Source organism: Emys orbicularis, chromosome 9, assembly GCF_028017835.1.
Source record: "Emys orbicularis isolate rEmyOrb1 chromosome 9, rEmyOrb1.hap1, whole genome shotgun sequence".
NCBI lineage: Eukaryota > Metazoa > Chordata > Testudines > Emydidae > Emys > Emys orbicularis.
In genome coordinates, this window is record NC_088691.1 from 98807118 (window position 1) to 98832788 (window position 25671).

Here is a 25671-nt window from a genome sequence, read left to right on the forward strand (position 1 = left end):
ACAATGTTCCTTTCAGATTCTGAATTCATATCACAGAATGGGCACTTTTTAATTTAGCAACTAAAAGACTGCACACGGCAACAAGAAAACAGCTATTAAAAAAAAAATCCTAACACTCAGCTCTAGCCCCTTTTCCCTCCCCTCCGCCCAAAAATCATAGACTAAAGATGAGCAAGAAAGTAAACAAACTTGCTTTGCATTAGCCAGCTCAGTCTATTTTAAGGCCGAATCCTTCTTCCATTGAAGTCGAACGGAGTGTTGCCATTGATTTCAATGGAAGCAGTCTGGGCCCTTGCCTAGGTTTGCTAGGAAAATGGAACTCTGCTAATACACTTCGTGACACTTTCTCTAAGGAGCTCGTGATTTAGTAACAGGCTCCGTTATTGTCAGAACTGACAGACTGGGTTCTTCTCTGACAGAGTAATTACAGATAATTACAACACGTGAAACAGCAGATCAAACAGAAGGAGGGCAGTGATGCTCTTTCTTTTAACAGCATATTTGCACAGCACATTATTAACCTATCTGCATGTCAGGAACAGCATCTTACCAATGGTCCTCCATTCTAATACACACCTGCTTTCGCCTAATAGCAGCCAGCGTTTTTGCACCACCGAACTTTATGTAATCTGTCCTCCCTAATCAGTGGAACAAATGCAGCACTCTCATAATCTATTACATAAAAGTGCAAATAGTTTATCTGTGTTGTTCCTGCTGCAATCACATAATGAAAGTGTTGTTTTTGAAAGAAGGAAATGGAGGGTAGTGGCTTATAATCAGGAATCTAACCATGTGAACTTGCGCTCCTGTCAGATCTCACAAGCTAAGCATGGTCAGGTCAAGTTCTGGGATAGGAGACCACCAAGGCATCACGACGTGGTGCTGGAAGTGGTGTAGGTGCTTTATTAGGTGGTGCTCGGCTTTGAGTCAATGCCCTGTAGCGTTGGCTGCAGTCCTTTTCCATATCTGCTGAGTCCAAGACAAGGCTTGGGGAGAGCCTCTCTTCTTGGCACAGGCCGTACAAACTTTGTTAGTCTGGCAGCCAGGCAGCCAGAGAGACTACAGGGTCTGTTTCCAGTGGCTTCAGTAAACAGTCTCCTTTCCATTCATTGCCATTAAGGGTTTATCTAAATGGTGCATTAGTCCACACTGCAGAAGTGCAAATTCTAATGCACACTAGCGTGTTGCACACTAACTGGCCCGAGAGGTCCCTGCTGACATGCACTCAGTGTTCCCCATGCACATGAAAGTAGTCCTGTTTGAAATGGGACTACATTAACATGCACTAGGGAATTCCGGGTCTACAGCAGCCAGATACTGCGCAACACCCTGGCACGCACTAGAATTTACACCCCTCTAGTGCGGACTAACACATTGTACAGACCAAGTCTTTGGTCCTGAATCGCCTGTGCCATGTAATCAACACAAAACCCTCTTGTTAGACAATGGATAATTGCTACCATCTGCTCAGAGCCCAGATGAGAGCCAGGTTGCATGTGTGTTTTCAGGGTCATAGCGGATAACAGAAACTTGGAGTGCTGGTCTCCCAGTCCGCTGCTCTAACCCCTGTACTTTCCTGTTTGGGTGCCCCTATGTTTTAGATGCAATTGCTGAAGCCAAAGTAATGCATAGCCAAAAAGTTGACATTATACCATATATATATATGGTCTATAACTCAGACTTTCATAAACTTCTGCTGGCCTTCCAACACACTTTTATACTGCAGACCAAACACATCTTGTGTTGCCAAGACTGTGCAGAAGACCTCTGTAAGGAAACTGTTAGGACTTTTTTTGCAAGAAGTGCTAGACTGCAAGTATTAAAGGTTTTCCTTGGCTTTTCAACACTGATGCTAGGTTGATGGAAGATTTCCTCTGTCAGCCTGAACTACCCCCTCCTGTGGAGGTGGATTATCTACACTGCCATAAGAACCCTTTCCATTGGCATAGGTAGCGTCTACAGCAGTGGTTCTCAACCCATGGGCCACTTGCGGCCCAATCAGCACACAGCGGCGGCCCATGTGAAATCCTCAGGGCCATACAGGTAGTATATATATTGTGTGGATGCAGCCCACATAATACATAGAGAGCTGCATATGCGGTCTACAATGGTAAATAGGTTGAGAACCACTGGTCTATACTGAAGCAATAGCTATAGGATTTGAAGTGTAGACATACCCTGAGATGATAGAAGCCTTAGAAATATGATAGGCATATATGGAGTGATGGCCCTATGGTTTAATAATCAGTGGGCGGATGGGCTGACTGGAATGAGAACGGGGTTAATTTGGGGGTGACATTTGTATTTCAAGGTGCCACTTCTGACCACAATCAAAAGCAGAAGTCCTAAAATAGCCCAAGGAAAGTTGTTCCTGCTGAACTGTACTCACCTGTGTATGTTTGTGTTCACATCACCCCTAGTGGCTGCTGCCTACAAAGAGATATATAAGACTATACCCTTGCTGGTATAAATCACCATAGACCCTGTGACTTCAACAGAGATAGACCAATTTATATGAGCTGCAGATCTGACCCATAAGGCCTGAGACTACTATAGGTAATGGAGAGATTCTCTTTTAGCACAAAAGACAGGAGTCTGCAATTTTGGAGTAGGTCTGAATTCTTTCCCTGCTGATGGCTAGTCAGCCAAGGAATTGGTACACCAGAGCATTTGGAAGCAGGAAATATGTAAACCTCAGGAGATTTCCAGTCTGAAAGCAGTAAAACATCAAAACTCTGAACCATTTGTGGTTCCCCTATCATTAATGAAAAGCAGCACGTTGGTAGGAAAAAATGGGTGGAACTGCTCAAAACCCAAATGAGGTCACCTAAGTGAGCATTACTTTAACAACAGAATGGGGGAAAAGAGCTCTCAGACCTGTTTTCACTGGATGAAAAACGATCGCTTGGCGGGATGAAAAGGAGGATTGCATTTACATAGAGAAATGCACCTTTAAGAATCTGGCCACTTTTATCTAGGTGCTTACATGTGGATTTGAGAGCCTGGCCCTGGCACCCAGGTTTGAAAATCATAGAATCATAGAATATCAGGGTTGGAAGGGACCTCAGGAGGTCATCTAGTCCAACCCCCTGCTCAAAGCAGGACCAATCCCCAACTAAATCATCCCAGCCAGGGCTTTGTCAAGCCTGACCTTAAAAACCTCTAAGGAAGGAGATTCCACCACCTCCCTAGGTAACCCATTCCAGTGCTTCACCACCCTCCTAGTGAAAAAGTTTTTCCTAATATCCATCCTAAACCTCCCCCACTTCAACTTGAGACCATTACTCCTTGTTCTATCATCTGGTACCACGGAGAACAGTGTAGATCCATCCTCTTTCGACCCCACTTTCAGGTAGTGGAAAGTAGCTATCAAATCCCCCCTCATTCTTCTCTTCTGCAGACTAAATAATCCCAGTTCCCTCAGCCTCTCCTCGCAAGTCATACGCTCCAGCCCCCTAATCATTTTTGTTGCCCTCCGCTGGACTCTTTCCAATTTTTCCACATCCTTCTTGTAGTGTGGGGCCCAAAACTGGACACAGTACTCCAACTGAGGCCTCACCAATGCTCAATAGAGGGGAATGATCATGTCCCTCGATCTGCTGGCAATGCCCCTACTTATACAGCCCAAAATGCCATTAGCCTTCTTGGCAACAAGGGCACACTGTTGACTTATATCCAGCTCCTCGTCCACTGTAACCCCTAGGTCCTTTTCTGCAGAACTGCTGCCTAGCCACTTGGTCCCTAGTCTGTAACAGTGCATGGGATTCTTCCGTCCTAAGTGCAGGACTCTGCACTTGTCCTTGTTGAACCTCATCAGATTTCTTTTGGCCCAATCCTCTAATTTGTCTAGGTCCCTCTGTATCCTATCCCTACCCTCCAGCGGATCTACCACTCCTCCCAGTTTAGTGTCATCTGCAAACTTGCTGAGGGTGCAATACATGCCATCCTCCAGATCATTAATGAAGATATTGAACACAACCGGCCCCAGGACTGACCCTTGGGGCACTCCGTTTGATACCGGCTGCCAACTAGACATGGAGCCATTGATCATTACCCGTTGAGCCCGATGATCTAGCCAGCTTTCTATCCACCTTATAGTCCATTCATCCAGCCCATACTTCTTTAACTTGCTGGCAATGTTGATGTAAGTGTCAAATCCTTGCAAAGAAAACCTACACGCTATGAACCAGGCACAAACTGTCGTCTGTATGAGTCTTCCGACTGTTCTGTAACGACGGCTTGGAGCAGTGTGAACTGCCCAATTTATCTCATTGGGGTGCTGCTGACTCTAGAATTTAATGAGGATAGCTGATAAGTGATCTGCAAATGGATGCGTTTCTGGCTTTTTGTTATGTTCATGCAAGAAAACCTGGAAAACTCTCCCCCCATCCCCATGTTATTGTGTTTGTTGTGAACGTTCACAAATTGATTGAAGAACTGTGTGGTGGACCTTTAACAAAGGCATGCTTTCTCCAAAATGCTCATTAGTTATTTGAGTTAGATAGCTGTTAAACAAAAACCCCTCCATGATTTAAAATAGTCTGGCTTAAAAATCCTTGCCACTTTCAGTTGCTTCCAAGAGCAAAGGAATGAAGTTGATTCTTAGAATTGATTTCTGCTGAAGGTGCAGAAGAAAGGCATTGCTTGCTCTGACTGGTAACTGGTAGCTGGGTAAGAAATATTTGAAATGTATTCTGACACCGACTGAGTACCTCCTCTGCCACTCTTGGCCCTGCCCCAAAGGGTGTGGTGCAGATACGGTGACCAGGTGTCCGGTTTTCGACCAGAACACCTGGTCAAAAAGGGACCCTGGTGGCTCCGGTCAACACCGCCAAGCGGGTTGTTAAAAGTCCGGTCCGCAGTGCTGCGGAGCTAAGGCAGGCTAGTCCCTACCTGTCCTGGCTCCACGCTGCGCCCCAGAAGCAGCTAGCAGGTCTGGCTCCTAAGTGAGGAGGGCACGGGGCTCCGCATGCTGCCCCCACCCCCTGCACCAGCTCCACACTCCCATTGGCTGGAAACCGTGGCCAATGGGAGCTGCGGGGGCAGTGCCTGCGGGCAAGAGCAGTGCGCAGAGCGGCCTGCCATGCCTCCACCTAAGAGACGGACCTGCTGGCTGCTTCCAGGGCGCACAGTGCCAGAACAGCCAGACAGCCTGCCTTAGCCCCGCTCGCCGCTGACCAGGAGCCACCCAAGGTAAGCCTACCCCCCAACCCTGAGCCCCAACCCCCTACCCCGAGCCCCAACCCCCTACCCCAGTGCCCCCCTGTGCCCCAAACGCTTCATCCCCAGCCCCATCCCAGAGCCTGTACCCATGGCTTGGAGCAGTGTGAACTGCTCAATTTATCTCATTGGGGTGCTGCTTTACCCAGAGGCTGTACCCCCTCCTGCACCCCATCCCCCTGACCCAGCTCTGACCCCCCCTCCAAACCTGAAGCCCCCTCGTGCACCCCAAACCCCTCATCTCCGGCCCCACCCTAGAGCCTGCACCCCCAGATGGAGCCCTCACCCCCCCTGCACTCCAACCCTCTGCCCCAGCCCATAGCCCCGTCCCACACCCTGAACCCCTCTGCCCTACCCCCCATCCTGGAGCCCTGTCCTGCACCCGAAACCCTTCTCCAGCCCCACCCCAGAGCCCCACACCCCCAGACAGAGCCCTCACACCCTCCTGCACCCCAACCCCCTGGCCCCTGCCCCAGCCCAGTGAAAGTGAGTGAGCGTGGGGGAGAGCAAGCCACAGAGGGAGGGGGAATGTAGTGAGTGGGGGGCAGGGCCTCGGGGAAGGGGCAGGGCTAGGGTGTTCGGTTTTGTGCAATTAGAAAGTTGGCAACCCTAGGTGGATAGCAGAGCTGAGACCAGCTGAGTGCCTGGTCAGACCCATGGCTCTGAGCCTACAAAGCAGTCACTGATCAGTGGGCAGGAGCACTGTGGGACTGCCCTGGGGCGACTAAGTTCACAGTTGCAGTTGCTGAGTCAGTATTTGTCATCTACACGGACGCTGCAATGGTAGACAATACGGTGCTTGGAGCAATTGCAAGCGCATTAGGGGGATGTGGGTGAATGCCTGTGCACAGATGCAGGCACTTTTATGCGTGGACTTATGTGGGATAAGAGGGACGGTCCTCTCCTGGATCAGTAACTGGTTTGCCAGAAGCTGGGAATGGACAACAGGGAATGGATCACTGATTGCCTGTTCTGTTCATTCCCCCTGGGGCACCTGGCATTGGCCACTGTGGGAAAACAGGATACTGGGCTAGATGGACCACTGGTCTGACTCACTATGGCCGTTCTTATGGGCGTGTGTTGTGTAGTTTGTTAGGCACGATAGGGGGACACAACAGTATTGGCAACACCAGAATGAGCTAATGCAGAAGAGGAGCGAAGGAGCCAGTCCACTCTTCACACCGTCTTTGGCTTTTGACTGAAGATAGTTATCAATGGTGGCTGTGGGATGAACACTGGGAATCAGACAGAAACCCTTTGAACCAGCCGGTCTCCCATAGAGATGAGATCTAACCATCACTCAATGACACCATTTAAATCATGAGCAAAAGCCAAAGTCTGGAGTGCGGAGAATTGTTTAAAAAAAGCTGCTGCGGCTGAGTCACCACCAGACAGACCCCAGCTCCCCTGGCTCTCAGTGAGGGCCAGGCTGTTTCTCACAGCAACATGCAGTACCGTATATTACACACTGAAATAGGTCGCCGTGGCGAGGGTTGGACCAAACAAGTTTATAGTTACAGAGCTGGGCTCAAGGATACCTGGCTTCCCTCTTCTCCAAAGCACAGACAAATTGACTTCTCCACAGCCCCATAACACTGCCAGCTGGAGCGCAAGGACTCTGTCCTATGCCTAATCCAGCCTGGTCTAGAGCCAGTCGGTCGCTGTTTGATGAACAAGGCTCTTCTTCAACCAGCCCTGTAGTGGGGGGTCTCTGCATGGCTCTGGTCCATCCTCAGGGTAGGGGGCTCTGTCCTCTGGACAAGAGCTGACTGGGAGGGTGGCTTTAGCCACTGCAAACCTGCCTTTGGGCATGGAAAGAAGAGGGCAAAGGAAGTCCCCTAACTACAGGACTTGCAGTGGAGGTTCTGGGGAGAGGTTACAGGGCCCTACGTTGCCCTGTACAACAATTGCAGGTACTACAATTACCTGCTGGGGGAGCTCTTTGGCGCCTTTGCCAATTGACAGCTCCAGAGAGGTCAACTGACTCCAGTCTTGGGAGGAAAGGATGGGGGTGCTCTTGACTCACTGGCTCTCTTCCCGATTGTCACTCAAGAAGGGAAACCCAACCACCCATGCAGAGATGTCCATGGGGCACTGCCACCTCCTGGCATCACTTTCCAGCAACCTCTCCCCCATATATGGCAGCAGAGAAGGTGCTGGGATCTCCACCTCTGGGGAAGAGATAGGGCTGGGCACAGAAGCAGCACCTGTAGAGTGGGCCTGGGTCAAGGTTTGTCCCTATGGGACTCGCACGCATGCACCTACCTCCCCCCTGGAACATCTTGGGAAGTTACCCAGAAAGCTCCAGAGAGTCCTGGCTCTAAACAGCACTGAGATACAGCACCGCAACGGCAGGACACGCTCAAATTATCTGGTTGCAATACAGGGGAGTCGCATCTTACGTGGGGGTTAGGTTCTAAAGTCAGCGCGTAAGGCGAAAATCGCTTATAGTCAAATGTTCATTGAGTGGAATGGCGGGCGGAATCGCCTGCACTACAGGTACAGTATTTAAATTGTTATTTTTCTCTTGTTTTGTTTTGTTTTGCCGAGCGCGTACAGTTAAAATTGCGTAAGTTAAATGCGCCTATGATGCGACTCCACTGTACATTAATCTCTTGCTAAACTCATCTACCCAGAAGAGTACAAAATTTCTGCAACCTGCATTTCCCACTTGTATCTTAGCTGGATTCTTCTTGTCACACGGTTTTAACTTACTGTCATTGAAGTAATAATTATCCGTGTTTGTAGATTATTAAAGAATTTTTTTTTTAAATCCTGTTAACTTCATCATCATTGCCCACATTTTAGAAATGGGGAAACTGAGCCTCAAATACCTTGGATATGTCACTCAGTGTAACACAGCAGCCTCAGAACTCAAACCTAAGATTCCCGATTCCAAAACTCAGTCAAACCCACCAGACTTGCTAGACACATTGTTTAGGGCTGTCGGATCCCGCAAGGTGCGGAGTAGGGCTGGCTGGAAAACAAGAATTCCATTTTGTGAAAACTTCAAGGTTTCGGAATTTGTTTTCGTTCTGCATTGGAACAAAACTGAGATCTTTTGAAATTCTTCATAAAAAAAAACAAAAAAAAAAGCCCTGGGACACACCCACCCTAAAATAGCCTGTGGTTAAAGTATTCATCAAGTCACCACTCCACCAGAGTTTCACCGGCCCAACACATATTTCGTAAGTCCCTGCTCTCAATCAAGCAGATCATAGCTTTGAACCTAGGTCGCCCACATCCCACCTAGTGATCTAACCACTGGGCTACTGATGATTCAGAGATGGGCCTCTCTCATACGTATTTTGACCATAAATTCCACCCTGGACCACTGAAAACAAAACATTTCAGTTTTGGCAAATAGACATTTCCAACAAAAAGCGTTTTGTCGAGAAATTCCCAACCAGCACTCGTGCTGAGCGCCCTCAGGTCCATTCCTCTCACCGGAATTGCTCAGCACCTTGCTGAACAGGGCCCTGAACTTTTCTGAGCCTCGGTTTGGCAAGCCAGAAGTGGTGGTGTTTCCCTACTACGTGCGAGAGGCAGTGCTAAATCGTAAGAATGCTCATCATTTGCACTGATATGCACACCCTCAACAGGATAATCTGCATGAATCCTACAGAGTGCAAGAACATTCGTTTGAATAAAAGACACAAAGTTGCTGTGATGCCATTTGTGACGCTTTCATTCGGTGTTTTGAGAACATTCATAAAAGTGAATTTTTGTTTGGAGAAAGAGAAAGTGCCTTAAATTTGAGGATCTAAAAGCACATTACAGTTATGAATGAGTTAAACCTCAGGCAAGGAAGTAAAATCCCCATTTTATCAATGAGGAAATGGAGGCAGAGAGGTTAAGTGACTTGCCAAAGGTCATACAGGCCGGCAGTGGCACAGACAATTCAAGAACCCATACCATAATTCTTAGTCCTCTGCTGTAGACAAAATATTGATGCTAAGTTGTTGGTTACATAACTAAGTAAATATTTAAAGATCAACTAGCTCTCTTAGGAATCACATCCTTTTGGTGTTTCTGTAAAGGGTCATGCAAACCTCGGGAGCAATACAAGAAATACACAATAATCACAAATCATCTGAAAAGATGATAGTCTTTATATTTCAAGCGAATCATTCCTAAAACAAAACCGGTTGGAGGATGAACACATCAAGCTCCCAAACAAACCAAATACACCATGTGAAATATATATATACACACCGTTTGAAAATATAAATAAATGCTACTTTAGTTTTTTACCTTCTAAATCTAATTGATATCTGGTTGATTTGGGGGGGAACCGTTGCCTGAAAAACAAGAACTATGAGGTGGTGTTTATCAACTCACCATACTACCAAGGTTTAATATTAACCATTCCGCCCATGGACAATATTAAAAAGGTTGTTGCAACAGCAATGCAGAGCTGGGAGGATGCGGAACAGCCAATGTGGCAAATCTCAGCAGGTTTCCCAAAGAATCCAAGAACACAATTTAAATTCAGTCCTTACCTGACAGGATGGCAAATTGCCTGTGGAGCTGCTCAATTATATCCACTGCGACCAGCGGCCTTATCTCCTGCTGCATGATTTCATCTGTACAAGTGAAAAGAGAAACCCTCACTGAGTTAACCAGACCCTTCACTAGAGCTCCATTAGAACCCAGCAAGACAAAGGATATACTCAGAGGTTAAGAGCCTGGCATGAACATTGGCTCAGATCTTATCATATGACTCTTCACAGTGGAGGAGCTTATGATACGGAAAGTCCCATCTCCAGCCCAGTTACTTTATCTATTGTCCTGTGTTTGCAGAGAGCGCTTTTCATAAAGTGACTCCAACAGATTTAGCAGAGCTTGTCACACGTTTGCTCAAGACGACGGGCCTCTCTTTGCAACTTCATGTTCCATATTAAGCCACTGCATCTGGGCTCCCAGATAAAGCAGCTTTTCAGTCCTTTGAAACAGTGATGGCTATTTTAGATACAGCACCATGTTCCGTCCCCCTTTCCTTTGCACTCCACAGAAGGGCTTTTTGAGTAACTGACCAGCCCCCTTCCCCCTCCCTCCCCGCCCTGCTTCCTTTGCAACAAGAAAATACATAGCAAAAGGAGGAAATAAGGAACCATGAGGTTTTCTTCTCACCAAAACAAAGCCTGCTCTTTTAAAGTTAAGATTTAAAAGCAGCTAAAGACAGCCAGGGGGAGGGCGCAACACGCTGCGGATTCTAACTGGATGCATTTAGTGGTCAGGAACCACAATCTTACATTGAACTAGTTAGATTCTTTCCTCTCCAGAATGTGGGGCCTCACTGGCTTTTTTCAGCTTGAATCTGAAATGGTTTATTTACAGGGGGAAAATCAGAGTTTCTTAACATTTGCCAGCCAGGTCCCATTGTACTAGGTGCTGTACAAACATATAGTAGGAGACAGTCCCGGCCCTGCAGAGTGTACAATAGAAACAGACAGAACGAAGGATGAAGGAAGGAAGCACAATATCCCCATTTTACAGATGGGGAAGTGAGGTCCAGAGAGACTAAGTGACTCCTCAAAATCACATAGGGCCTGCATGGCAGAGCTCTGAATTAAACCTATTTCTCCGATGTCTCAATCTACTGCCTTAACCACAACTCCATCTTCCCTCTCAATATGCAGGCATTAGAATGTCAGAACTTTAAGTACCATCTATAATCTGGGGCAAATTTATCAATGGGTTCATAGTGACCCATCTCAGCAGTTTTCCAAAAACGCTGGATTTATGGTGCTAGTCTTTAAACTGAGCAACATCAACTGGTAAAACATCCTGCCTCCCTTCATTCTCTGCAAATATATGTCTCTGGCTTGTTTTCAGCAGATCAGTTGATCCCAGTGAATCCTGCCAAAGCTTTAAGACAGGCTAACTGGAGGGCGCTAGGGTCATTGCCCTCTTACAGAAAGAATGTGATGATGAGTAAATATATGCAGAGAATGCTGAGTAGCTTCTGCTCCATGCATCAAATGCAAAGGAAAAAAAAAAATCCAGGCAACAGAACAGTCTCTCTCTAGGGACACGATCCTGCACACCCTCACCCACAGGAACCGGGGTCTGCAGGACTGGGCCTCTACACAGTCGCATACATTAGCCAAGGGGGCCAGGATGTTAAATTAACCCCCCACTCAAGATCTCCATTTGGCCCAATCGTTTACAATGGCTGCTGAGTGCTGCTTACCCTCATTTCTGTGGTTACTTAGGTATTCTTCTCACTGAAAAAGCAAAGACTTAGAAAAGGCCCAGGATACAGTCCTTCTGGCTACAGGCAGACAGGAGGGTTACTATGATGATGGATCTCTCCTTAAAAATTACTTTCCAGAACTGTGTTTTGGGAGAGATCCCATCATCATGGAAACTCGCCAACTCACGTGAAGCCTGGTTCTCCGAAGCAGCGCTTGTAGCCAAACGGGGAGATGGAAGAACAGGCCGTCTCCCTGGACAGAAGCTTAGCACAGTGCCTTGGCTGACTGGGCAGCTAAAGGGCAGGTAACACTGCAGAGAATTGGGATCTCAGACAAATATGAAAAGATTTGGTCCAACTTTTTAGAAATCTGATTAATTCCGAGTGAATGGAAACAGATAGGTCACTCTCCTTTCCCCCCTGCACCCTCGGCCCCTCTTCCTTCCCCCTTTCCTCCCATTCTTTTCCTTTTTTTGTTCTTTCCATCTTTTTTCCAAAAACAAGGGCAGATCAATAAAATATAAATTAAAAGAAAAGTCAAGGGTGGGGGTCTCCTCAGAACAGCCGGGGTCACGCTAGCAAGGGAGCAGAAAGTCAATCACAGGGAGAGGAGGGCTGGTGCAGGAAGTAAAAAAAATCAGTGTTGCTGAAAGGTGGCAGGCTTGAGATTAGCTGTCCTGTATTTATTCAAAGGACACAGCTTGGACAGTGACAATCTAAGCTTCCACACCAGGTAACCCTGCAAGTGGGCCACAACTCTACCTAGCAGGGATACCCCGAGAGTGGAGATCAGCCCCTCTGACTGGTCAGTGAACAGCCCCTCTGCTGAGGCTGGTAACAGAGTTGGTGGATTGCAAAGACCCACTGACGTCAAAAGGCGCAGGATGGGATCCTCCAACCATGCAAGTCCTCCCCGGCCAAGCGTTAGGGACAGATGCTATGTGGAATAACATTAAACTGAACTGTAGTGCTTATATAACTGGGCATGTGAGCCAGCAAGGGGCTCTGCAGGCGCCTCCCATCACACACACAGCTCTGCCAACTCTTGCTGCTGCAGTCTGCTAGTTTCCTAGGCCACATTTAGCCCTGGTGTAAGTGGGCACAACTCATGGCAGCCACTGGGCGTCTCACTCGCTGATGCTGAGGTTTACTTTGGCCCCCGTTAGTCCAAATCATCGTGGGAGGAGCTCAGCTTTATGAAATACTTCCCTTCAGATTTAGCAGCCACACCAGCTGTTAGACAAGATCATTATAGCTTGCAGGCATTGCCAGCTGGCTTTCCGGTTAGCCTTAGCGAACAGGGCTCATCAGAACGTCTGTGACACAGGGGAGAGGTGGAAGGGTGGGAGAGAAGAGGGGACAAGTAAGAACTTAGAAAAAAAATGTATCAAAATCATCACTAAAACATTGAGTACAAAACACGGTTTTAATCGATTTGGAAAAGTACGACAAACTAGCTCTTTGGGGCGGGACTGTCCTTTAGTTCTGTGTTTGCACAGCGCTGGTACAGGGGCCCATGGTCTAGGACTGGGGCCCCTAGACACTGCCATAATACAAATTATATAGAACCATTTTTGGAAAAACCATCCCCCCCCCAGCTCCATCCTTGGTCTTGAGGATCCGCCTCCCGGTGGGATTTAAACCAAAGAAATCAATATATCTGGAGTGAAGGACAGCAGCTGAGGCATACATGATTGATGGGTGCATTTCCATTTTGTTTACACAACCAATTAGCAGTGTTATCAACCCCGGTAGCCCCTCTGCCCCTGAGCACTGTGGGTGGCTGGAAGAAAATCGGGAGATGGTGCTAATGAATGACTGTGGAACCAGCGTCCACCAACAGAGTGGCTGGTTTGAGTGAGGCTCATGGGGCAGGTGAGGGGAGCTGTTTTACTCTACTGCCTAGAGCCTCACCCAAGATCAGGGCCCCAGACACACTGTAAGAGACAGTCCCTGTCCCAAAGAGCTTACAATCTACACAGAGAAGAAACACCAAGGGTGGGAAGGAAAACAGAGGGGCGAGGTGTCTAGCTCAAGGTCACACAGCTGGGAAGAGAACCCAGGTCTCTTCCTCTGTCAGCTGGCAGGATCTTGCCTTTAGGATGCCGACTGAGGCACCCTGCACCATTGAATCACCACTGTGACCTGAAGCTGTGTTGACTCTGTGCCCCACATCCCCACGTGGTATCGCAGCAAAGCGGTTTGTGGCTTTTTCTTAAGCCTGGAGTCTAGTCGTAGGGATAGCGCTGTGGAAGCCAGGACCGTCCTACTCAATGGGGGATGGGTGGGAACCGCCCTGGCACTGATGACAACCAGCTAAATTGCCACAGCCTCTGCGAGCGGAGACGGCAACACGGGTTGACTCCACTGTATGTGTTTATAGTTTGGCACCAGCTTATTTGGGTTCATCCCCCCGCCCCATACAGACATCAAACACAGCCTTCGCTCAAACTCACCCATTAGCTTTGTAGGGCACAGAGCAGCAGGGTTTACCTTCTCTCAGTGACAAAGGGTGCTGCCCTGAACGGCCAAGCTAGACTCTCTCTTCCATTGAAACATGCCTTGGTTTGGGGTTTAAGACATGTTTTAGCCCCAGCTCTAGAATGCCTTGTCACGGTCAAGTGAAAGGAAATTACTCCCGCTCAGCACTGCTGGAAAGCCCAGCCTAGCCTCGCCTCAGCTGTTCCACGGTGGATAAAGAATTTGTAAAGCCATTGAAGCAGGAGGACTGAATCCCAGGTCTCCCACCTCACGTGAGTTACTGTAACCACACAGCTATAGAGCCACTTGCTCTCGGTCTGTCTCTCCAGCCCCCTGACTCTTTCAGGAATATGCATTTTGCTGCCCTTGTGAAAGTGTTGCCCAAATGTGGGCAAGTTACCAGCCAGGCTCCCACCTGCTCATTAGAGACTTGTTAGCATTTAGCCTCTACATTCTCCGAACAGTCCGTCTGCACTGAGCATGCCCCCCCCCCCGCCCCATGGCTCCGACGTGCGACCAGAGTCTGCATGCACTGTCCACACACAGTGACTGGGCACATTCTATTTTAGGGCTGCGGGGACTGAGCAGGAGTGTCCTTTCCATTGATCTTCCCATCTGTGGGGGCCACCGTGGTTACAAGCACAAGAACTGAGAGCAGGGACTTTGTGTCTCCTGTGCTTTCAGTGATCCCCTGCTGGTCCCCAGGTGGCATGGAGAAGAAGCAGGAGACAGCCTGACTCAGATGCAGGAGAGGGAGGAACCCACAGGTGGGGTGGGCGGGGGAGATGTGAGAGGGTGAGGAGCAGGAGTTGGGGACAGGACATGAAAATAGGAGTGGAGTGGGCACTGGTGGGGAGGAAGCAGGAGTCAGGAATGGGGAAAAGGCAGGAGCCAGGAAGTTCTCAAAAACATGAAAATGGCTTTAAAATTATAATAAATTTGAGTATCAGAGGGGTAGCCGTGTTAGTCTGGATCTGTAAAAGCAGCAAAGAGTCCTGTGGCACCTTATAGACTAACACAGTGTTTTTCAACCACTGTTCCGCGGCACACTAGTGTGCCGCGAGATGTTGCCTGGTGTGCCGTGGGAAAAAAATATTAAACCATGCTTGAATGTCGGAACTGGTTACTAAAATTTTTGAATCCCACCACTGATGTTAAGGACTATAAATAGCTCAGAATATCAGCTTTGTGTTCAGCCAAACAGGCCCAGGTTGCGCACTGAATAAAGTATTTTATAATTTTTCATATTTCTGTTTACTTACTATTTCATAATAAAGTAATTATAAAATACTTTCTTTGTGTTTATTTGATTCCTATTCAAGAGAATTACTTTATATATAGTCAATATAGGCACAGAGTTAAATTTTTTAACATTTTCTAATGGTGGTGTGCCTCGTGATTTTTTTCATGAAACAAGTGTGCCTTTGCCCAAAAAAAGGTTGAAAAACACTGGACTAACAGACGTATCGGAGCATGAGCTTTCGTGGGTGAATACCCACTTCGTCGGATGCAAATAAATTTGAGGGTCTCTTTATGGTACCATCTGGTTTTTAAGCCTTTACGATGCCTGTTTTCAAGCTTTTCTCTGCAACCACAAAGGGTAGAAACTTCCTTTTCAAACGAAAGCTGAGATTCTCAGTTAATCAACTGACTCCAAGAACTGAAGCTTTAAGAAAAGTGTCAAGTCTCACGAGACTTGCAATAAAATCATGGGAGTTGGCAACACTATAACATGAATATTGAAGAGCCAGAAGATGCAAAGTAAAATATTTGGATCACCTACATTAACTTATACCTTCTCACAACCTTTCATTAGCTGCTTCACCTGCTACAACCGTCTCTTCTTGTACCTGTGAGTTACAGCTGCTTAGATTCCCTTTAGACCGTTTCACCTACCCACTAATGTGTAATGTACACCACCTTGCCCATCCTCTCTGAATGTGTTGGACAGTGGTTAGACTACAGAGGAAATCTCATATGGACTATAAGGAAAAATCTCACCTAGTCAGTGGCATTGACAAGACTGAAGTCCTTAGCAAGCCTCGTTTCTATGACTTCATTTTGTCCTTTCCCACAAAAATCCATTAGTGCGCAAAAGAGCATCAAAACCAGAAACATTCTATTTTAAAAAACAAACTTATAAAGCAACTATAAGAGGGGAAACCAAACCAAGGCTGGTTAGCATTAGTCATGCATTTTATGTGTTTGCCAACGCAATGAAGGCAAGTCATTGTTTGTTGTTTTTTTAATAATCTCCAGTACCCTGGAGCAACAGTAGCAGAGTCTGTCGTATTAGCGATGGGAGTGATGTTTTAGCTCATGTAATCCGCCCACCAAAGCCTAGCTAGACTCATGGGAAGTGAGTAGTTCTGATTAACTCTGCCACAGACGATGCCCAAACCTACGCCCTGTTTTCACAACAGTGTCGACAAGCTGAGCGCTTTCCATATGAAATTAATAGCAATAGTGAAGTTCCTAGAAGACTTCGTGGGGAGACTGACACTTCCCTCTTTTTGGGGTCAAAATTCTGTTTGGAGGAGGGTTTTCGTTTTTGTTTGTAAGATTTTATTCATTTCTTGCATTTTATTCTCTCACATTGCCATTAGAGATGCCCCCCAGTTAATGTGGAGGTGCCAAAGTGGGTTTTGGTGATAACGCATCTCTGATCATTATTATAGTGGTTGAGAAATTAAGGGGAACTTTGAAGTCAGACCCTGACTGGTTTGGGGACATAAGAGACCCTTGAACTACCAAAGGTTTAGAGAAGCTTGTCCGCATATTTTGAAGTCTGTGCCCAGGGACTGCTGATCCCTCTCTACCCAGGTTCATTTGATCCAACCTTTGCTTGACCGTTGAGCTGTGCACTCCGTTGCTCTGAGGCTGAACACTGGAATATAAATCAGGCTGACTGATTTCGGTTTCTTTTATGAATAACTAAAACCATGCTGGTTTTGTTTCTCTTGTAACCATGGCACCCTAAAAACTTTGAGGGGGAAAACGTACCGAAAGAGAGACTTAGGTTTTTCTTAGGACGTGTGCTCATTGGAGAAGGAATTTCCCTCTCTGGGTTTGTACCATGCCTAGTACAGGGACCTTCATGGCTAAGGCCTCCAGGTGCTACCATAGTATCAAATAAATTCAGAGCAGCTGGCCTGCTTTGGCGGCTCAGCAAAAAGATATGGTGGTGGGTTCCAGAACAATCTCTGAACATCCTATGCCCACTGTGTATGTGAGTAAATGACAACATGAGGTGCTCTTCAGGGGAAAATAGGCCCTTGGGCCATGGATTTGTGAGGATCAGGGGGTGATGAGGGTCTCTGGAGCAGGGACTGAAGAATTTGGGGGTAATGCTATACTGTTGCAGTGTGAATATCAGTTGCACAGCATAGTGCAAGCTGGGAAGGGGCATATAGTAAACGTGGGAGCGAAGAATGGGTCTGATCAGACCCTCACAATAACTGTGACAAATTCTGTATCTAAAACAAAACCCTGTGGATGAGTTTGCTGGAACAAAAAGAAAATCAGATTTCTGCGCCATGCAAAGTGCTGACTGTTTTTGGTGGGGGGAGAAACTAAACATAACGTGTAGGTTTGGAAGGGGATAGCAAATGGTGTGACTAGCTATGCCATTGCCGCAAAGCTACAGGACTCCCGCAGGGCGCAACGGAGGTTTTCTGGGCGCTAGCAAGGACTCTTCAGTGGCTACAAACGTCTGCACTCAATTGTGGTGGTGCTGATGCTTCTTCAGACTGCTCTGGTTTTAAAGTAGAGTGGTTGTAAATGGGCAGCAACCGCGAGTGACTTTCCTTCTGGTGGTGGGTGCTGCCTTCAGAGCTGTCTCGTCAGCCACAGAGCAGGTACAGCACGGGCAGCAGCAGTGCAAGTGTCCGCCATTTTGCTCTGCTCCTCGGTGCTTCATCCCTGCCTGGCGGGGACAGAGTTAGGTTCAGCTGTCTGCCCTTGCAGCCCTTGGCCTCTCTCTGACTGTGAGCATCTAATTTAAAAGCCTGTTCCCCGAGGGAGCATCATGAGATGTAATTGTGAGGGTCACAGAGAAAGGAGGGACACAGATTTCACTACAACACAGACTGTAGATTACAGCACACTCACGCCTCTCTTCCCCATTGCCGTGTGCTGCTTTTACACAGCTCCAGCAGTATAGGACTGTACAAGTCAGCAGATCTGGCCACTGGTGACTTCCTGGGTAGTTAAGGTTGCCAGGTGTTCAGTTTTCGATTGGAACACCTGGTCGAAAAGGGACCCTGGCGGCTCCAGTCAGCACTGCTGACTGGGCTGTTAAAAGTCCCATCGGCGGCACAACGGGGCTAAGGCAGGCTCTCTGGGTGGCTCTCCAGAAGCAGTGACACGTTCCTCAGCGCCTAGGCAGAGATGTAGCCAGGGGGGCTCCAGGCGCTGCCCCAACCCAGAGTGCTGGCTCTGCAGCTCCCATTGGCCAGCCAATGGGAGTTGGGGGGGCAGCACCTGCAGGTGGAGGCAGCACGCACCACGCAGAGCCGCTTGGCTGCGCCTTCGCCTCAGAGCCGAGGGACATGTCGCCACTTCCAAGGAATCACCTGAGGTAAGTGCCGCCCAGAGCCCGTACCCAAACTCCCTCCTGGAGCCTGCACCCTGCTCCCCCTCCTACACCCCAACCCCCATCCCAGCCCTGAGCCTCCTCCCGCACCCCAACTCCCTCCTAGAGCCTGCACCCCACCCCCTGCCCCAACTCGGAACCCCCACACACACTCCAGACCCCTTGGCCCCAGCTCGGAGCCCATTCCCTTACCCTGAACTCAGGGAAGGGATGGAGTCTCGGGGGAGGGGGTGGGACAAGGGTGTTTAGTTTTGTGAAATTAGAAAGTTGGCCACCCTGGGGGTAGTGCGGAGGGATTCTCCAGGGTGTGCAGTATTGGTTTAATGAGTCTCTACCATCCTCCACGGCAGCCCCAGCTCAGGCGAGAGGTGGGGGGCAGACCCGCATGTGCAGAGCGCTGCTGCTCTCGGGGTGTACGCAGCTGCTGGAATGTCCACTTCGGGGCCGTGGCAACCAAGCATCAGTCAAAGTGTTCTCAGTCAACTCTAATTTATGTCAGGTGAGACTGGCCCGGCTCCTTGGGTTCCTACCCCGGGCAGATCTCAACCAAAGCCAATCCCACATCAATGGAAAATCCAAGACCATGGCAAATCCAGTCACTAGGACATTGACACCTAACAACCAATGACCCAGAGGGAGATGGATTTCCCCACCTTTCAGCAGGGAAGCTGAGCAAAGACCCCAGCTTGAGAACAAAATACTGGAGAGCTGTGAGGTGAGGAATAGGAGCTGGCTGCTGGAAGGAGTCAGGACTCTCACCTGGGAACTGACCAAGGAGGTCAGACAGAGAGAGACACAAGGTCTTTACATAGAGTTCACTACAGCTTGGCTGGGCTCTGGGCTAACCAGAATGGACTTAGGAGAAATGAAGGTTAAAACATAGTCTAAGGACTTCCTAGGCTGTTTTCCAGTTAACTGATAAGCCTGACTGCTTCGACAATGTTGCCCGAGTGTCACTGCGAAGACTTGGTGAGGTGCATTCATCCCTGAACAGTGGGCAAGTCTCTACCGGGAGGCTACCTCGCCTGGACTCACTGAAGAGAGTTCACGGTGTGAAGCAGGGATGTTGGAGCTGCAGACGTTCAGTCCAAGGAAGTAGGGAGGCCACGTGGCCTGCCCTGGAGGAAGGGCGAGACCCCTTGGGGGTCTGGCACCTTGAAGGGGTTCCTCCAAGCGACGGTTCCAAATCTGGGGACATCGCACGACACTGCGGATCCGTGACAACCACACCGACATGTTTATCTGGTAATCTAGCCCTTTGGCCCTATAGAAACGTAGGACTCAGTGAGTCTGATTCTCCTCTTACACCACCGTGAGAGCAGAGTTACTCCAGCACCAGAGCTACACCAACATAAGACTGGCATAAGTCAACAGAATCAGGCGCCATAAATTAGTTCTGCGCGCGCACACACACACACACACACTTTTTTCTTCTGTAAAAAAAAAAAAAAAAAAAAAAAAGCAATTACCGTACCCCTCTGTCTAGCCCAGCTCTTTTTGATCCCCTAGGGCAGAAGCTGCAGGGATACAAACTCATCTCTAAAGCGGAAAACTGCTCAGTCACGCTTTGTGATTCCTAAGGGAAGTTAGTCAGACATGGTTTGTGGTGGGGTTTTTTTATTTTTTTTTTCCTTCTTCTTTTAATCATGGTGTTGCATTTCTGATTGGGATACTTGCACGCCCTCTCTCCTGGCAGGTTTGGAGCAGAGCCCGCAAAAAACCAGCTCTTATATGAGCTGCACCATCAACCGCTGATTACAAACATCATCTTGTTCCCCTTGCCCCACTCTTCGCTGAGCAAAGCTGAATTAGTTTATATGCTAATGACAACGAATATGTTTCCAAATGAGCGTCTGAAAGGCGAGCTGCCAGAGTGAAAGACCTGACTGTCTAGCAGAGTGACACAGCAGGGCCTTATTGCTTAATGAAAGACTCTGAGGCAACCAGCCGTAACAGGACACTGGGGTTTCTTTGTTTATTAGTGACTGGCCACTACCACTGCCCTTCCTGCTGTTGAGTATGCCAGGGAACTGCATCAACCCACCATTTCAAGCTGCTAATCTTGGACTCATGGGTTACAAATTTCCAGTGCAAAGTTCATCCCCTCCTTAATGAGGGTGGAAAGATGCATCTTGCATTTATATCGTGTTATGTGGGTGTGGGGGGAGGCAGGCACCCTGGGGGTGAAAGAAAACCTTTGTCAAGCTCAAGAAGGAGGTCATCCTAATTCCCACTTGGCTTGTCCACGATCTGAGTAGAGATCAGCCTTCTGCTCTCGAGCCAGCACAAATCTGTGATTCTAATCGGAGTGTAAAATTAAGATTAACACGGTGGGGAAAAAAAGAGGCTAGGGGATTTTAGGCATGCATCTTTCATTAATTGTAACAGAAGTTATCGATCTAACCCGCCCCCCTTGATTTTGTAAATTTCAAATAATATATTGTAAACAAACCAGTTCCCCTCCCGCCCCCCATCTATAAATGCACCTTGGATTAGTAAACCAGAAAGATTTGTTTTAGAGCCCTATTTGTGCTCTTTGTTTACTGTTTAAAACTCTCTCAGACCATGAAAATCCAACAAGAGCAGTTCCACTTATTCTTCCATTGAATCACTGATGTCATTTTCTCTTACAGGTTCCCCACGCTGCAGTATTTGGGTTGCAAATGCTGCAAGGGAATATTTATTTTCGAACAAGCAACTTCCATTATGAATTTTTTTTAATAATTTCATGGGAGCATGGTAGGATTTGGATAGTGTAAAAGCTTCTATTTTCAAAATAATTCTCATAAGAACATAAGAAAGGCCGTACTGGGTCAGACCAAAGGTCCATCTAGCCCAGTATCTGTCTACCGACAGTGGCCAATGCCAGGTGCCCCAGAGGGAGTGAACCTAACAGGCAATGATCAAGTGATCTCTCTCCTGCCATCCATCTCCATCCTCTGACGAACAGAGGCTAGGGACACCATTCTTACCCATCCTGGCTAATAGCCATTTATGGACTTAGCCACCATGAATTTATCCAGTCCCCTTTTAAACATTGTTATAGTCCTAGCCTTCACAACCTCCTCAGGTAAGGAGTTCCACAAGTTGACTGTGCGCTGCGTGAAGAAGAACTTCCTTTTATTTGTTTTAAACCTGCTGCCTATTAATTTCTTTTGGTGACCCCTAGTTCTTGTATTATGGGAATAAGTAAATAACTTTTCCTTATCCACTTTCTCAACATCACTCATGATTTTATATACCTCTATCATGTCCCCCCTTAGTCTTCTCTTTTCCAAACTGAAGAGTCCTAGCCTCTTTAATCTTTCCTCATATGGGACCCTCTCTAAACCCTTAATCATTTTAGTTGCTCTTTTCTGAACCTTTTCTAGTGCTAGAATATCTTTTTTGAGGTGAGGAGACCACATCTGTACACAGTATTCGAGATGTGAGCGTACCATGGATTTATATAAGGGCAATAATATATTCTCAGTCTTATTCTCTATCCCCTTTTTAATGATTCCTAACATCCTGTTTGCTTTTTTGACCGCCTCTGCACACTGCGTGGACATCTTTAGAGAACTATCCACGATGACGCCCAGATCTTTTTCCTGACTCGTTGTAGCTAAATTAGCCCCCATCATGTTGTATGTATAGTTGGGGTTATTTTTTCCAATGTGCATTACTTTACATTTATCCACATTCAATTTCATTTGCCATTTTGCTGCCCAATCACTTAGTTTTGTGAGATCTTTTTGAAGTTCTTCACAATCTGCTTTGGTCTGAACTATCTTGAGTAGTTTAGTATCATCTGCAAACTTTGCCACCTCACTGTTTACCCCTTTCTCCAGATCATTTATGAATAAATTGAATAGGATAGGTCCTAGGACTGACCCTTGGGGAGCACCACTAGTTACCCCTCTCCATTCTGAGAATTTACCATTAATTCCTACCCTTTGTTCCCTGTCCTTTAACCAGTTCTCAATCCATGAAAGGACCTTCCCTTTTATCCCATGACAGCTTAATTTACGTAAGAGCCTTTGGTGAGGGACCTTGTCAAAGGCTTTCTGGAAATCAAAGTACACTATGTCCACCGGATCCCCCTTGTCCACATGTTTGTTGACCCCTTCAAAGAACTCTAATAGATTAGTAAGACACGATTTCCCTTTACAGAAACCATGTTGACTATTGCTCAAGAGTTTATGTTTTTCTATGTGTCTGACAATTTTGTTCTTTACTATTGTTTCAACTAATTTGCCCGGTACCGACGTTAGACTTACCGGTCTGTAATTGCCAGGATCACCCCTACAGCCCTTTTTAAATATTGGCGTTACACATCTCGGCCCCTTTCAAATCTTGGTTTTGTTGCCAGGGCAGAATGGACCAATCTAGAGGTTTTGGAGCAACACCCCCATGGGTTGTAATGCAGCAGGAAAGCAGGTGTTAGGCTAGGATGGGGTGGGCAAACTACGGCCCGCGGACCACATCCGGCCCGCGGGACCGTCCTGCCCGGCCCCCTAGCTCCTGGCCTGGGAGACTAGCCCCAGACTCCTCCCCTGCAGCCTCAGCTTGCTCGCTCCGCCGCCGGCGCAATGCTCTGGGCGGTGGGGCTGTGAGCTCCTGGGGCAGCGCAGCTGCAGAGCCTGGCCTGACCCGGTCTCTGTGCTGCGCGGTGGTGGTGGCGGCAGCAGCGTGGCCCGGCTCCAACCAGGCAGCGCGGATGTAGTGCCACCAGCCACCAGTGCTCCAGGCAGCGCGGTAAGGGGGCAGGAAGCGGGGGGGTTGGATAGAGGGCAGGGGAGTTCGGGGTGGTGGTCGGGGGCGGGGGTGTGGACAGGGGTTGGGGTGGTCGGGGGGGGCAAATGGGGGTTGAATGGGGGCAGGGGTCCCAGGGGGGCAGTCAGGAAGGAAGGGGGGTTGGATGGGGCGGCAGGGGGCAGTCAGGGGCAGGGGTTCCGGGGGCAGTCAGGGGAGAAGGGGTGTTGGATGGGGCAAGGGTCCCGGGGGCGGGGGCATCAGGGAACAGGGGGGTTGGATGGGGCAGGAATCCCGGGGGGGGGCAGATTGGAGGTGGGGGCCGGGCCACAAGCCCCTCCCCTAACCAACCCTCCATACAATTTCCGAAACCCAATGCGGCCCTCAGGCCGAAAAGTTTGCCCGCCCCTGGGCTAGGAGGATTAGAGGCCTGGTGCTGCAGTCCTTACTCAGACCAAATTCCTATGGACTTGAATGATGCATTGCAGATGCACTTCTAGTCCCTTGGGAAGCAGAGGCAGCCAGAGGATAGTGTGAATGGGATTTCTACTGTAGCACTCCCCATCATGGGACGGAACCAATGCAGTCTTGCAGGTGGCGCCATACGTTGCCCATGAAACAGAAGGAAAAGGTTAAAAAGAAAAAAGCTTCTGATTATTCAGAAAATTGTGTCCCAGAATGACTACGTGGGCAGGAGCTGAACTAATGCCCACGTGGCTCTTTCATCACAAAGCAAATCCTCTCTGAAGTTTCTTCTCCCTGTAATGCTAAATCCGGACCAGCGTTTCAATCACTGGGAGCAGCTAATGACTAACACGGAGCTTTGCCTCGGCTCCTCGTCGTGGGAGGATCTGCAAACGTTTCTTCCCAGCCAGAAGCTTTCAGTAGAAATTGTTCAAGTTACATTTGGTTCGTTTCACCATGTGGTCTGCCTTGCTGGCTCGGGAGCTCCATGTTGTTCATTTTTAGCTCTAAATGACAGGGGCACAGAAGTCAGAGATGAAAGTGACCTATGTGGCGGTTATGTTTTTCCATGCTCAAAGAGCAGCCATAGCCTTCAGGCTGAATGACTTAAAATGAGTGTGTCCAGTCTAACCTGTGACCAGAGACACACCCAACTCCTGAATACTTAAGCAAAAAACGAGTGCATGACCTATCTGGACATCCCTCGTTTTATTAAGTTCCTTGTGGTACGTACCCTGGTCCACTCTGGTAACGGGAGGATCAAGAGATCTACATGCTCAGCTCAACCCCCCAAAAGGAAACAGGAAGGAGCAAGAGTGAGGTCCCCATGAGGGAGAGCACTAGGTCGGTCTCCTCTGTCATCTGAGGTGCATCTGTTCTGCCTCACAAAATGGCAGCTGACAGCAGATGTCCAAGAATTTGATGGTGCAGTATACAGCAAATTATATCAGTTGGATGTTATCCCTAGCCTTTGTTTGCCAGAAGCTGGGAATGGGCAACAGGGGATGGATCACTTGTTCTGTTCATTCCCTCTGGGGCACCTGGTGTAACACCGGCGGCGGGGACCTCTGGACTTAGTTCATGAGCCTCTACAGCATGAGCTAAAAGCCAACTGACTGTTAGCTAAGGCTGTAGAGCAGACTCATTTAACTCTCTCTAAGTGGTCTCGGTGCCACTAGATGGGACACAACACCACACCCAGAAGGTGTGTGGGTTACACTGGCATTGGCCACTGTCGGAAGACAGGATACTGGGCTACGTGGACCATTGGTCTAACTCCAGTATGGCTGCTCCTATGTTCCACAGCTACAAACGCCACAAAAATTAGTGAGTATTGGATCCAAAGTCCCTTGTGGCCTACGGAAAGACTCCCATTGATTTAAATGGGGTTTGGACCAGGTTCCTAGCTCCTTTCCTTGATCCTCTTGCTAAAGTGAAAAGTGCTTAAATTCTGACCCACTAGTCAATGCAGGTTGAAGAGAGGGCCTGAGGGGTCTCTTGTCAAGCTGACAGAACTCAGTTTTGAGTTGAGTTGAGGCACTTGGACTCTACCTGGAGAGAGGTGGGATGTCTAGCTGCCATATGACTTGGTCCTGTTAGCTGAGCAACTACGCGTTGAGATCTTTGGATAAAACGTACTACGGCGGTGCAAAGCATTGTCGTTAGTGTCAGCCTCCAGGGAAGGCATTTGAATTCTTTCCAGGCACGAGGATGACCATTATGGCTTGGGTCACTGAAGGTGAGAGGAACAGCGAGGAAAAAACGATTGTCCCCAGTGTAACGAAGTCCTTGCTTCCCATGCACATGAGCTAGGTAACTTGTCACAGCAAACTGCAGCCATGCATTTTCACATAGGTAGCTCGTTTTGATCAGGCCTGTTTCCCCTACTAACTATGTGTTTGTGTTTCCACTGAGATGGGACGGAGCCACAAACTCTGGATCCAAACCCAAACTTCACCCTCCCTCCCCCGAGTTCAGG

At 48.2% G+C, this 25671-nt stretch overlaps 1 protein-coding gene across 1 annotated transcript in view; it reads right to left on the reverse strand.

The window, feature by feature from the left end:
* Positions 1-25671, reverse strand: part of MCF2L2 (MCF.2 cell line derived transforming sequence-like 2) — a 304618-nt gene that overhangs the window by 215860 nt on the left and 63087 nt on the right. Inside the window, exon 2 of the mRNA XM_065411462.1 lies at positions 9723-9806. Within this exon, the coding sequence (XP_065267534.1) occupies positions 9723-9806 (84 nt within the window). The remainder of the gene's footprint in view (positions 1-9722; positions 9807-25671) is intronic.